At 37.7% G+C, this 15,483-nt stretch overlaps 1 protein-coding gene and 1 long non-coding RNA gene across 2 annotated transcripts; both read right to left on the reverse strand.

The window, feature by feature from the left end:
- Positions 1–949: 949 nt before the first annotated feature.
- LOC124341793 lies at positions 950–2,883 on the reverse strand. The gene is made up of 3 exons (XM_046794736.1): positions 2,353–2,883; positions 1,352–2,285; positions 950–1,277 (listed from the first exon to the last, which is right to left on the reverse strand). Exons 1-3 carry the CDS (start codon positions 2,437–2,439, stop codon positions 1,258–1,260), a joined length of 1,041 nt encoding a protein of 346 aa, XP_046650692.1. The 5' UTR covers positions 2,440–2,883; the 3' UTR covers positions 950–1,257.
- A 96-nt stretch (positions 2,884–2,979) lies between these two features.
- LOC124341854 lies at positions 2,980–4,228 on the reverse strand. The gene is made up of 4 exons (XR_006918632.1): positions 3,920–4,228; positions 3,619–3,851; positions 3,264–3,541; positions 2,980–3,192 (listed from the first exon to the last, which is right to left on the reverse strand). It is a non-coding gene; the product is annotated as an uncharacterized LOC124341854 (long non-coding RNA).
- Between the last annotated feature and the right edge of the window lie 11,255 nt (positions 4,229–15,483).

Here is a 15,483-nt window from a genome sequence, read left to right on the forward strand (position 1 = left end):
TCTTTAATTTGTTTTATTGTTTGTGCATTAGTTGACAATTCTTTTAAGAACCCTCATTTCAGCCCCTTTCTTCGGTCGGATGGTTTCCTCTTTTCCAGCACCTCTAACCATTAATAGAGAGTAACCCGCTAGTATTTTAGCGACTTTTTTCTTTGGTTCCTTTGGGGGTCCAGCATAGTCGGATTAACTTGTCTTTCTCTTTTTAAAAGAATTATCATCTGGGATCTCACTGAAACACAGATTTTAAGGTAACAAGGATGTTAAGGTAACTTCTTTTTCTAACACAGTTGTCGTGGATCATTTATACCATAAAGTTCTTCTTTTCATGCTGCAGATTTTCGCCATGTTTTACGATTCGATACCTGTTTTTCGTTACATAGCTGATCATCTGGCTCGATTTCATCTCTTAATTTGCTTCCAATAGTTCAATTCGCATTGTTTGTCTGCAACTGTCGATAATTCCCGTCATACTATCAAACGGATGGTTGCTGGAAATGCAATAGGCATATTGGCAAAGGAATAGGTCACAGTCAAAGGAATTTTTTTGATTGGGTAAATTAAAACGACATTATATTTTCCAATAATCTCCTTTGGGCAAAGGGACAGGGGAAAAAAGAGATCCTGTAATGCGATAAAAAATTCCCCCATCATCACATTTCCAACTGTCGTAGTAATTGATTGTTTTGTCTTTGCAGGATACCAAACCCAGAGCCCAGTGTGCGTTGTTGTGGTTAATCATGATGAATATGTAATCCAGCTTTTTTCGAACTTAAAAAAAAAATTTAACCGTGGTACGGTACTACCGCGGTAGTTTAAGGGGCTACCGCGATAGCGGTAGTCGTTCAGCGGTAGTTTGGTTTAAATTGTTAATAAAATGAAATAAAAGCGTTGAAATGTTTGAAATCTAATTCAATTTGAATTAGAAATGTTTATTGGCTTTCAGAAACAAAAGTTTTTCAAAATTTTGATCTGACAACCCATTTCTCAGCGGTACAAAGATCCTTCCAGCAATGCTGAACAAACGTTCCACAGATGCGGAGGATGGAAGTGCTGCGTTGTATTTCAGAAAAAGCTGTTTTAAAGTCGGATATTTCTTCAGACTTGAAAGTTTTGTTGAAGTATCCGATAAAAAAAGATCAACTTCATTATCCACATCAGCATCAACTGGATTAAACAATGCCTTAAAGAAATCATTTTTCTTTTTTTTCCTTCTTGGGCTGAAGTCGCTGTCTTGAGATTCACTGGCATCTTCTGTTGCTACTCTTTTCCTATTGTTGCTGTGATAGAAAAAGACAACTATTAGAATTAAATTTACTGATTATATTTTGATTAATCTAACTCTCTGGCGTACCGTTCACTGGGACTGGATCTTGTTTGTGTGACTTAAAGGCATTCATTAGTAGCTGTGTTTTCGCCTCCTTATCTTCCTCCGAAATCCATTTGTTTTTGAAGTGAGGATGCAAAATGGCTGCTAAGATTAATTCCTGGTTCTCAAAACAGTCTTGGAAGCGAGTGTTTATTGATGAAAGCATTACTCTGATGAGGGATTTGCAATGCTTAATCGTCCTATCGTCAAGCAGCATCTTCAGTTTTTGAATAAGGATAGTCAGCGTTGGCAAGAGATATCCGATCGAAACCTTCACATCCGCTTGAAGGACATCCAGAGCTTCTGACATAGGTTTCATTATCTTCACGTATTCACGCACCAGTTCTTCTTCAGCTGGACGAAAATACTGAATACCATAGACTTCAAAAAGAGCTTTAAGCTCGGAACGCTTCTTGTTGATGAAATGTTTGCCTCGTTTCATGGCATTGTAGTAAGAATTCCACCTGGTCTCATTATTTATGATAAATAGTTTGCCGAGGCGCTTGCGGATATTATCAGAGACTTTGGCGCTTCGATTTTGTTTGGCCCATATTGCCTTGAATTTCTTATCTGTTGATTCGAAAAGATTCTTCAAAGAAGGTTCCATGTTCTTATAAATATCGCATTTGCAGATAAGGTTCAACGTGTGACATGCACAGCGTCGATGTGGTGGCAAGACGTAGACGTTCTCAGATGTGAAACGTTCATCTAAAATGTCCATCAAAGGAAAAGTTTGGTCAAATATATCCCATTCGTGGCGTTCATCTTCCTCATCATGAGGGTCCTTTTCTTTATTTTCGACCGCCTCTCGGTCGTCAATCACAAGGTCACCACCGATATCATCGCAATCGTCGTCTGTTTCGTCAAATTCAGAATTTTCCTCGTCAAGCACATCCAAAATATCAGCATCTTCTTGAACCTATTAAATTAGCAATCAGTCAATCACAAATATCTATACAGAATTGAGATTTATTAATGTTACATACCAGTCGATTAGATTTACTAACACTAGATGTGCTTGCCCGAACAGTCATGGCTGGTGCAGGTACTGTAGTTACAGTGGGGGTAATCATCTGGTGCTTGGATTTCGATCCATACAAACGAAAGGCCTTGACAAAGTTGCTTCCGTTGTCAGTGATGGTCGCAATAACTTTGTCCAAGATGTCGAACTCCTCATACACCGATTCAAGAAGCTTCGCAATAACGTCATAATCACATGTGCCAACAACTCGGCGGACAGCTAGGCATGCAGAACGTCTTTTCAGATTCTGATTTAGCCAATGGACAGTGATTCCAATAAAGGCTCTTCTTCGAGACGTCCACCCATCGGCTGTCGTGCAGATTCATTTGGCATCCTCCTTCAATTCATTTTTAAGAACCGCCTTCTTTGTTATGTACGTTGCTGCAATCTGTTTCCGATAAAATCGCCGACCTCTCATTTTACATCGGGGGGCCAACATTTTCACAAACATTCGAAAAGCTTCTGTCTCAGTGTGGTAGACGGGCAAAACACCATCGCAAAGATATTTCTAACAAAATATTGAAAACACATTGTTATCACGAAGTAATTAATAAAACAGCTTTCAACTTAGTACCGTAACGCAGGCGTCCAATTCCTTCTCTGTCAATGGTTTCCTGTAACCCGAAAAATGAATCTTTTGTTGAGTAAAGGATTTCTGTTGCGTTTCGTCGTTTCCCTCCAACTGATTCTGATCGTCCTTGGCACTGTTATTGGTTGAGATAGGTAAACCTGTAGCCATTGCCTTCTTTGAATCAAGATCCCTGCAAACTGCATTGAATTCCTCTAGCTTCTCCTTATGACACGACTAAATGTAACCATAGATAGAATTATTTTCCAATATTTGAATATTTACAATTGTTTTCCTTGGATACTCACTTTAACATGAGAACGAAGATTTCCCCTGGAATTGTTTACGGTGGAAAATGGTTTATCTCTTTTGCATCCCTTAACTGTGCAGATGTATAGTGAATTTCCTTCTTTCTGTGAAGGTCCATGATATTCAAAGAAAGATAATGGGTAGGCAAGCCTCTTGACATGTCCTTCTGTCAGAACATCCTGTGGTACACTATGACGACTTGATGTTGAAGTATGGGACGAAGAGGAAGAGTATCGTGAGTTACGTGATGGATCTAATGATTGGGTGTTTGTAGATCCTAGAGATACATTAGATTATTAGGCCTATTCTCTATGTAAAGTATCAGACAAATGATTGATTCAGATCGTAACTTACTTTGTGGAACAGCTCCAACTGACAATGGCAATGAGGTTGAAGTCGACGATTCACTTTGCAACTAACTTTCAGTTTCATTGTTCTTGTTCCCTTCCTGTTGCTCTGTGTCACAAGCACGTTTTTTCTTGGAACTTGAACTGGGCACTGACTTTTTTCGGGTAGACATATGATGGACTGTCGTGCCTTTTTCATTATTTTTTAGGGATGTAACTGACGGTGGCCTTCCTCGCATACTACAAATAATAAACCACATATAAAGACATAATACATGAGATAATACAAATATTTCAATTCTACTTACCCCGCCATGATATTTCATTCAAATTTGTCAATCAATTAGTTTAGGAATATGAACTATGATTCAATGATCTAATGTCTGAAAGCAGGAAAGATCAGACTGATCGGTTATCTTGACAGAATTGATAGAATGCTCGAGAAAAATAAGACTGCCATCTGTTGTTTTGTAATTGTGTTTTTTACTATGAGCGCTAGATGGCGTTGAAAACTACCGCTACCGCACGGAAATTTGAGAAATAACGCGGTAGTGCGGTAGTTTAAGCTAGTGCGGTACTACCGCGCGGTTCTACCGCTACCGCGCGGTAGTACCGCAGTAGTAAGTTTATCGCGGTGATCCAGCACTGCTGGTGAATCATCAGAGGTGGCAGAAGAATGGTGGTTCACCAGTGGTGAAGTAGGACTTCTTATTGGAATCAAACAGTCACCAGCTTGGAAGGTCAGATTGTTATCCAGAATTCCACCAAAAGTTGTGGATGTAATATTTATAACAGACTGTATGAAAGTTAGTACACGTATGCGCAATATGTGTAATTTATGTTTCATAACTATACCGCACCACAGGTAGTTTTGAATTAACCGAAGACCCGAGTATTCATTTGAAGTTTTCGCTGGAATCAACTGCACGGCCGCAGAAACGTGGGGTTTAGGATCGTGGAAAACCAAATATGCGGTTTATTTAATATTCACATTTCAATTTTCTTAACATTCAATTTCTTTTCTATAATTTTACAGCCGACTGCACCTTGTAATATAAAGGTGCAACTTGAAACATAAAGGTGCATGTCAATAAATGAATATAATATAAAGTGAAACCTATTTTAATTTAAATTTGATAGGAATTTTGCTTGTATTCAAACTCCTCCTCCCTTTTATTGAGGAGTAACAACTTTCAAAAACATGGTCTCTGCAAACGGCAGATGAATCGCCAATACATGTTAATCCCTTACGTAATCCAAACTCGCTTTCGCAAACGGCTTTTACCCACAAATTTCACGTAAGAAAAGAGGAAACTCGTGAAAAATTATATTCATTTCATTAGCCTCCTTTCCTCTAGTATTCCCATTAGTGCCTACGATGCACTTTACCACCATTCGCTCGACACGTTGACTTTAGTACAATCACAGAATGATATTTTTCGTTTATCATTATAATCGATTGTCCGTGAAAAAGGGCGTTGCCGTATAATGAAACCCTCAGGTATAAAAATACCTAAACAGAAAGTTTTCTGTCATCACTCGTATCTGCAATATTAGTATTAAAAACAAATGGAAATATCAAAATACAATTCAATTGAATATGTATTAATAATTCATAAACCACAATTTACAATGTTAGACGCAATTTTTACTCAACGCAATACTTGGAAGAAACCGTATGTTAATATTTTAAGAATAGTTATTTTAAAAAAGCGAAAAAAGGCGAAAATATTATTCACCATCACTAGAACACGCTGGGGTCCATATAATTTGAAAAAAGGGAGGTAGGGACTGTGCAAAAACGAAAGCACTGGCGGTAAAGGAAAGCTCCAGGCTTGGACAAGTGCATCGCGTAGGCTATGAGCGAGGATAACTCCAGCGTGACTCTAGCCCACGGGAGTGGGGGGAGGGCCTGGAGGGGCACTCCCACTGCAGAGTAGTGCTTGAGATCCTCTCGGCTAAAGAGCGGAATCCGCACTGCATATGCAACATTGCCAAGTGAAAATATATATTTTTCCTCGTTTATTTATTTGTTTTGGCAATACTGTATGATAGGAGAGGCAATCAGAATGCTGGAAACTGGCACGCAATCCCACCGAAGGGTCGCAGTCCACCGTAGAAACCAGACTGGGAGCGACATCGGCAATTCATTGCTAACAGGCAGTGGTTGCTGGGCTCTGGTTTACGTTTTGGGATGAAACTCAATCCTTTTAAGAGTCCTTCTTAGTTATGTTTGTTCAGAGGGATGTTAGCGTGCTTAAATATAACGTTTTTACGGAGTCCTGAGGTAGTTTGATGGAATAAACTTTCTTCGTCACCTCCCCTCTTCGGTTCCTTGTTCTGGACAATCGGTAGCTTAGTTTTTTTTTGCGTTAACCTGGCCCCAGTTACCAGGACGACAGGGTCGTTCGTGAGGACAAGGTTTGCACTTTGGGTCTGTACTGGCTGTCCTTGTAGGGTGATTGTGGGACGCAAGTCGCTCAATTTGCTAAAATAGATGGGGATAGCCTATCATAAGTTGTGCATGACAGCATCAATGGAACCAAGGGCCTGGATACGGACGTCGTTCGGGTCTTTGGGGTTGAGTAGCTTGTATGGGGGTTCGGTTGGTGCCCATTGCAGAGGCCATAAACTCAACTGCTAAAATGAGCCTGTTAGGTTTTCTTTCCAAATGAAATTGAGTCGTTCAAATTAATGTCTTCGGATTCATTAATCCTCAGTCCTCATACAACTTCATTTGCTGAAAAAAACAAAAAAAAATTATAAATCAAAAGAATAAAATTAAAAATTAAAAAAAATTTACATTGCCAAGAGTTGGCTGGTGGCTCTGGACAAATATCACTTGGAGCGGTTGTCGAAGAAGGTTGCGCAGAAGGCTCTGGTTGTTTTTGTGAAGGGGTTGTAGGAAGTTTGGTGAAGTACGTTTTACGCCTCTCATTTAGATCTTCAAGTAGAGGGAAAACGACGAATATAAAAACAGGTACAAAGGTAAAAACCGCATGTATGAAGGATGTGTTTATTTTTAAAAAGGAATGAATTTTTAAATTTTTTTAGGGTTTCGCTTCTTGATCCCCCAACATCTCCACATTTTCATTCTTTCTGTAAAAAAAATAGTAAAAGAAAATAATTGAAAAAAAAATTACTTGTTCCAAGCGACAGCAGTGTTAGGAGGCTCTGGAGCACTCATAGCCATAGGAGGCTCTGGAACCGGACACGGAACAGCAGGTATTGAATTTTCCTTTAGAGTATCACGTGCTGTGTTCCTCTTTTCAAAATAGTCTTTCCTCCGACCATCGTTTTATTTGAAAACGAAAGGTTTTCGAATAACTTGGCCATCTACAGCTTGTGCAGTATTTCTTTAAAAAATTAGGAAACTGCCAAGATAACCCCCAACCAAAAATACCACACCGTTTGTCTCTATACTTTCTCGAGTGTTTTTCACCTCGATATATCCTACTCACCATCACGAGACATGAATTTAACTTTAAATTCGTTGTTTACGTCATCAACTGACAATTGTTTGGAATATATCATAATCCGTTTTCTAAATATACGCATGCAATGAATCTAAATAAAAATGCAATGAAAACATTAGTATTTGATGCATGACTTGTTAGTCTTTTGATCAGGTAGTACATCGCATACTTGTTGCTCAAGGGAATCATGTTATTGTTGCCGTTGCAGACTGCCTAATCTTGCTAAATATTTCAGTGTGCCTTCAATGCCGTCACATGCACTATCGCCATGATATGAAAATAAAAAAAATGCCATTCGGCCATCAAACCAAAATGTGCTTTGTGACTGCATAAATTAGCAAAATTCTTGTTATTTTTGTATTGGCTGGATGCTCCATCGGTGTTGGGGATGCAGCTGGGGCACTATGACAGTGACTAGAAACATGGTGAAGACTGTGAAACCGTCTTTTAGGCAGACTTCCGGTCATCGTTACGAATTCCTTAAGACTTTAAGAAAAAGCCACCGCGTGAAAGGAAAATCAATTAAAGTGAGCTGAGCTTTTGAAGTCTTACAAGAACGCATAATTTCGCATGCGTTATCCAGCAACAAGTCTCTTGGATAGAGGATATTTTTTTCGAACTAAAGGATCCGACATGTAAACGACAAAACAAAGAACTAATGCTCAACCAAAACAAACTTTGGTCACGCCACAGTTCCATAGCCACATGACTTTGCTATATTTCGCAATTCAATTGGCCACAAAACCAAAGTTTTACCAGACAGTTCGTGACGCCAAAAGACCTAACAACGTTAAAAAAGGCATAGCGTTGACGCTCGAATTGTTTGTTTTTTATCCACTGGGTTTAGTCTGCATCTGTGGCTGTAGTGACATAAAAGTGAATTATTTCGTAAATGACGTTGGATCGAATTTCCTTCGTTTTGTACATAGATCTTCAACGATAATTGCTCTGAAAATGGAATGTTTATAGCTGCTTCCCTCCAAATTCGGCATGCATATATTTCAATCAATTGTCCGTACTTTGTTTAATAAAATAACTGGACAGTTCAGAACAAAATTAAGTTAATTAATGGTAGTAAATGAGTGGGCAACAAGAGGATCCCAAACAAAGTCATCATTAAAATATGGTCTCCTTTCGACTTTTACGTAAACTTCACTTCTAACTAAACTTCAACTCTTCATGTATCAAGGCGTAAACCACCAAACTAAGTTACGCCACGTATCCACTGAACGTCACTATCAGATGGCTGGGAAAAGACAATTGGTGCTGATTGCCACATTATGGGTTGCTGCCCTACTATATTAGGCATGCATGGCGTCGACGAACTCTTCGTAGGTGGCTGAGTATACGATGGCGTCTTCTACGGTGCGTCATCAGTTAGAAAGGTCATCGAAAATTTCACTTGTTTGCCACCAGTAATCGTCGCCAGCGTGTGCGACACTAGAGGGGAGTCATAGGTACTGAAACCACCCCAAAAGGAGAAGAAAACGTTGTCGTATCGGAGGACGAGTCATCCAACGATGCCTGATGAAACCATGGCCACGAAGAATTCAATCCTGAGTGAAATCACGAAAATTGATCACGAGACGGTTGTCGCTGTTCTTCTTCATCACCACAAGAAAAGGATCAATATTTAAGCTGTCTCTTTTTTTATGTTTAATCGTTCCTTTTTCCACAGATCAACCTATCTATATTTATCTTACCTTATCGTCAGGAGAAGACATTCTTCTTCTTTCTCCAAAACAATATTGGCGTTATAATCAAAACTAAGAAAAAACACCTATCTGAAATCTAGAATTTCCTTCCTTTGTTTGGTTACTTCCAGTAACGACGCGCTGTATACAGGCGTTGAATGTGTTACTGCAGTAAATTTCATAAAAACTGGATTACGCATAATCGTCCTTTTTATGGCTTTTGTTGATAATTTTATAGTATTTAAAAGAAATAATTCATTTCTATAAGTAAAAATTTTTTTTTCGTAACTGTTTTAGGGTTTTTGTTGTTTCACTGTTAACAGCCATGCAGAAGGAATCTGTGCTCCCTGGCCCTAAGTAGAGTAGAATGATTACAGATTCAGATACTCACAGATAGTTTACCTACCCATTTTACCATACTATACTGACACATTTAGCTTACTTTACTTTTTATTTACCACGTTACTACGTATTACTATTTTTTTATATTACTAAACTTTTTCACTCGATATAAGCAGTATTATACTTTGTTTCACTATTCAGATCTGAATAGTGAAACATAGACAAAGTATCTATACTTTGTAACAGTGAATTGTAAAGTGAAGTACAGTAAGCGGCTAACATTTTAAAAGGGCAGTTATTAATGGATACATTGGGACTGGAATTCCATGCTTCGCTCATAACCTTACCTTATCTGTCAAAATAGCAATAAAAAATATTTCCATGTGCATTCTAGAACACTATCACGTAATTGGTTTCGTTTTTTAATTGAGTTGAAGTACTGTGGCTTCGGCCACATTAATCAGATTGTGCACAATCAAACTGATTTAAAAACAAATAGCAATAGAGTGCTCGACAATATGTAATTTTCCACTAATAATGCTCCACAGACTCCACAGAGCATCCGAAACAACCAGTAAAGGATAGTCTCCGAATTCTTCAACATGACGACCTGTTAAGAAAAATTTGATTGGGACACAAATTCTGAGGCAACTGACATCTTATCTCGATTTGAAGAGGCAACGACAGACCATAGTTAAGAATTTTACCATTCTTTATCAAAAGTTATTTATTATTTCTTTTTCAAAAAAGTAGTTGCTAAAAAAGCGTTTTTGCGAGTTTTTGTTGAACACAAAGCGTCACAACAATACACGAAAACGAGGAAGTGTTCTTTATCGTGGATAGTGGTTTCTGTATACAACATCGTTTTGTGCTTGATTAATAAATATAATTAAAAAATTACAAGTCTATATTATTGAGACGTTTTTGTCGCAGCTACCAACTATAGAAGTGACGAAAACGAATAAACGCAGTGATGAGCTCAAAGCCGTCACCTCCTTTTTCGCATCGACCCTTCTTACCGCCGATTCCATACACCATTGGATGGGATCCATGGTGTAGGTTTCGGTGGTGACTTGGAAAATTTGGGGGGTAGAGATTCATTCACTTTTGCGTTGTTAAGGGCAATTTCAGGCACCTGAGTCCGTCCTTTGAAAGAGGTGGGCTCGGTGCCAAGAGCCGCTTGTTCTCTGATGGCCCAATAAACATACAACATCCCGATTTCCGCCATGGAGGTTCTTCCATGTCGAGATCAATGTGGTTTCTGTGGGATTTATGTCCATTTCCTGGTTCACTGTTGGCCCTATCTACACAGTCGTAAGTTCTTGGAAATTTTTGCATTTCCCTGGGTTTGTTTAGGTAAAGCTAGTGTGCTGCAGTGCAGTGCCACATCGCCCTCGAATTCGTAGTAGAAAAAATGGGGTGGGCATGGATCGACATGAACCATTTTTCTAGAGCTGACCGGGACTTGTAAAAGTCCCGCTCAACTCGGTCGCCAGTACAGACCCATCCCGTGAAGAAACAGGGGAATTTGGTTGTTGAGGTGGCATTGCCATTGTTTTCTTGAGGAGAAAGAGTTGAGTACGATCAATTATGTCGTGGATTTGTAATTTTAAGTTATTTTCAGCTGTGCGTTGGTGATGTTAGTTAAGTAAGTTTTAGGAAGTTAATTTAATTAGGTTTAGGTTTTGGTATTAAAACAGTTTGTGTATGGATCAAGTAATATCTAGTATCACTTGATAAAAATTAATATAGGTATAGATTTTGCGTAATTCATTTAATAGAACCGTGAATTTGACTAACGGACGAGTCCCTAAAATATTGGGCGAACCGTGATAGAGCAGTTACTGGTTTTTATCATTCGTCATTGATTGATTGTTATTATATCATCATGGCTGCTATATGAAGTAGAGGTGTGCACGTCTTCTTTTGGAAAGATGAGTTTGTTTTAAAAAATTCACAAAAATATATTAAATTAAAGAAAATTTTACCGTGAGGATCACTCTCTAATTTATCATAGCTATTTTATTCAATACCTATTGTGTTAACCGTTTGATATTACTTTTTTCCAATAAAACAAGATTCCTTCGGTAATGTCCTTCGGGAATGTTTTTAAACGTTAAGGAGACAGAAAATCAAGGTTAAATAGTAGATAAATACATACTATTATGTTTGGAAAATTTTGTTTCCCTTTATTCTCTTAAATTAATTGATTCTTATTAACTAATTGACTAATAATCTGTCAATATTATCATAATATTCGTAATATTCGAAGTCGCACCACTCATAATATTATGAGTGGTGCGACTTAGGTGTGGCGGACGCTTCGCCCCGCCACCCCACGTCGCACTTCATGTTTAGATTAAGTTAAAGTAACACTTATTACTATAGTAACAATACAATTATATCATGCGGTCACATGTTGCATTACATGAGTCTTGGCTAATAGATAGCGAACTACCATCATACCCATTTTTTCCCTTCTATTTATGTAACAATGATGGTCTAATGGTCATCAACCGAGGCTCCCATTCGCATGGTTCGGGGTTCGAATCTCGATCAATACGGAAAAGAAAACTAAATTTTTGAAAAATTCCTCTTAATAAGCTTTCGGAGGTAAATGGAAGTGGAAGATCGGTGGTAACTCTTCACGACCGCAAGAAGATCTTGATGACCGAGGAGAGGACAGAGGAAGAAGGGAGAGATGACCCAGAGCTTCAAAATGAATATAATCTAACATTTTAAAAATGTTCCTCAACTTCTTGGTTGATGACTAACTGTTAAAAAAGGAGGCATAGACATTTTACTGACAACCAAATTTATTAAAATCAAGATAAAAAATAGTAAACAAAAAGAGTTAATTATGAAACTAAAAGGGTTAAAAAAATAAAAGTGGGAAAATACAAAGTAAAAAGAAGAAAAAGACGAAATCGAAATCGAACATAAAAACCAAATCAAATAATTAATACTCTCCACTCCCATAGCAGAAAACTTGTCTTGCTAGGGAAGATCCAAACTTTTTTTTTCTTTTTGTTTACACTGCTGAGCATGCACTGACAGTTGGAAGGTTACGCAAAAAAGCGAATTCACTGCCTAGGATTCGGCAACCAGCTAGGTAACAAGTACGCAAATTAAATTTTTAAAACAGTAATGAAAACAAATGAAACCCCGTTAGGACATGTATCAAATTTTGACAGAATTATGTACAAAATTTGGTGACGATTGGTCATTCAGGGAAGAAACGTATAAAGGATAACTAAATGGACATTAAACCCTCTGAATTTCACTACTAGCTACTACTACCCTACCCCCTATACCCCACACCCTATATTGTTAAGGACCTTCGTATATAAATATACCTCAGGGATAATGGTTGTTATTCACACAAACGATCAAATTTAAAAAGCCTCTAAAACTCAACTAACTGTTTAATGGAGATACATGTAATGTACCAACATCTGGGAAAACAAAAGGTGAAGAAAATAGCAACCACGCTAAAAGACGACTGCATTAGAGGCTGAATTAACCAATTCCACACTTTCACATTATCCTTTTGATACTTTTGGTTTGAGACTAAAATAGACGTTGTCGAACTATTGGCCGAACTATCGTCTCCTTGTTTGACGAGTCGGGGCATCTATTTATTCCTGGTAAATCATATTGTGCCAAAACTTTGTCATCCGAATGCTTGTATTGTTTCCGAATGCTGCAACGGTATTACGTTCCCAGTTCAAGAGTCGAATTAACATCTCAAACGTGCAGCACTCCCAAAGTAATCAATTAACTTTTAAACTATTTTACAGTCGGCATAATTTCGCTCGAACACTTTGCCTCTTCTGCTCATCATACGTAATAAAGAACCTGATTTCATTCTATTAACGTGTTTTTCTTCTTCTGATTTCTTTTGGAGATGTAACTAAACGACTGTTGAACAAATCATCTTTCTAAGATAAAGAGGAAAGAAGGGTGCTAGCTGGAGAAGGAAGCGAATAAAATTTCACAGATAACTAACTGTTCTTGTTGAAAGATTGCCTGCCCGATTTTAGAGTGGGTTTACCGCGACTCTCAGACTTCAACACATTTTTGGGACTTTTTCTTGTTAATCTGTAAAGCAATGAACTTTTTAGCTCGGCCATCCGTTCTTTAGTATCTTAAAAGAATTCGTTTTATTGATTTATCCTTTCTTTTCTGATACACTGATTTCTTCTCTTATTTAAAGAAGCAATTCTTTTTGTCTCAAATAAAATTAAGAAATATTAACAAAATTCCTATTTGTGTAAACACATGTTTCAAAGCTTGCTCTGAAGAACTAAGAAGTGGTGTTCCCAAATCAGTTTTTTATTTTATTTTGCGTTTCTATTGGAAAGATGTTTTATATGAGTACTATGGGATTTTACCTTTTGTACTTTGTTGCCTACACCTGTTTTTACGAAACTTCTGAAGCTAGTAATTGCTGGTTTACGTAGATTGGGAATAAAATTGGAATTTATCTATATGATATCTTGATTATCGGCGATAATTATTTTCCCCGAAGACAGTCTTGCAATATTTGTATTTTTTAATGTTAATTTCTCTTGGGTTTATTATTATGAAATATTTGGTTTGACCCCCACGCAGTTGTTAATATTTCCCCGTATTCAGATGGATACTCTAATTAAACTTTTCCTCTACCGAGAATAAATTTTACCATCATTTTAGGTCAAGGTTATCTAATGCAGGCCATATTTTAGCCGAATCAACATCTTTCTACTCTGTCTCGGTTTTACGGGAATAAGGTGTGGTCTGTGACGACGTTACGTCAAGGGGTGTTTTGCCACTCAGGCCAGGCATATTATTATTTTTAAAAATTGCAATCTCACTGGACTAGACTTGTTGTAAGTGATGTACTATTTAATTGTAGATTCGATGGGAATCAGCCATGGTGTGCCTTACGCTGATTTCACACTTTTAACTTAAGAGTGTGAATTCAGTGTTCCTTTATTGAAATCTGCGATTCTTTATATCCATATAGGAAGTTATGGTGGTTAAAGCTACATTAAGAAAAGCAGAGCAAAAGAAGTCGTGATCTATTTGATTGATCCTGAATTTCTCTTAGAATGCGTGTTGCTAAATTAAAAGTAAATTGACACGCGACCATTGAAGAACTAGCAACATTCTCCCTCCCCCTATAGTCCGGATCCGATGGCTTAAGTGAACACATCACATTAAAGAACCACGAGAGTGGATTGAGGGACCATGCCCTAGTATTTATTTGCAGACCCTATCCTATATCCATGGACCCAGCCTATAGCCTGTTACGCAACCAAAGAGGCTTGTCCGGGCGGAGTTATCAACCAACTCATGGCAAGTACGCTCATAATGCTGCATCAACAGGTTGCTGTTTTTAAGTCAATTGTTTGTGATGGGCAGCCAACCAATAAAACTGTTATGCGACTTTGCGGCATCAATAGTGAGTACTAATCAATTTACAATACCTTAAATGGTACACCAAACTTCCATCAAAATGCCGTTACGACATCAGTATCGTGTGATGTCGATGAACACAGCAGCTGCAATGACAAAACTTCTTTAGACCACATCACCATTGATAAATCGTTGATTGATACTTTACTGTTGATGTCCCAAACTTACTGAAAACAATCCGAAGCAACATTTTCACGGTGAAAGACATTCAGATATTTGATAATCTTAATTGTGGTTCTTCCGTAGTTCCGTTGACAAATTAATTTCGCAATCTTGTAAAGATATATCCCAAATCTTGCGTGTTTTAGTTCAAATAAGGTAAAACGGGAATTTCAGCCACTTTAAATTGCTATTTAAAACCAGCAGGATAGCTGGTACACAACCAGCGTACTTCATAATCTGAAAAACCTCTACTCGACATCGTTTCAAAAAATAAATGTGAAACTGGCAGCGCAGATTTTTTCAAATTTAATTGCTTCTAGAAATCAGTATTTCCGGAGACAGGAAAATACCAAGAAATTTTTTGAGGTTAGGTACACGAGGTAATAAATATTGTTATATTCTTTCCGCTGCGTTTCTAATTATGTTATTTCTGCTTAGTGGATACGCTTTTTTGCACACATATTGAATCTCTTTGTAAAAAGTGCACTGGAGTGCATGGCTGAGCGTAATAATTAAATAATAATATAGTTGTTGAATGAGTTTACCATTAGAATTTGTTTACAGTTGCGCAATCTAGTAACGTCAATCCGGGGATATCCCAAAAAATTCTAAAATTTAAAAAAAATTCTGACGGACCTTAATTTCAGTAGTTCTGAATTGCAATACGAAGAGGAAAAAGAATTGTTGTCCACGCTGGAAGTAGTAGTCATTACGGGAGATCTTTTGCAGTTATTGGAT

This window comes from Daphnia pulicaria, chromosome 6 (genome assembly GCF_021234035.1).
Source record: "Daphnia pulicaria isolate SC F1-1A chromosome 6, SC_F0-13Bv2, whole genome shotgun sequence".
Lineage (NCBI taxonomy): Eukaryota > Metazoa > Arthropoda > Branchiopoda > Diplostraca > Daphniidae > Daphnia > Daphnia pulicaria.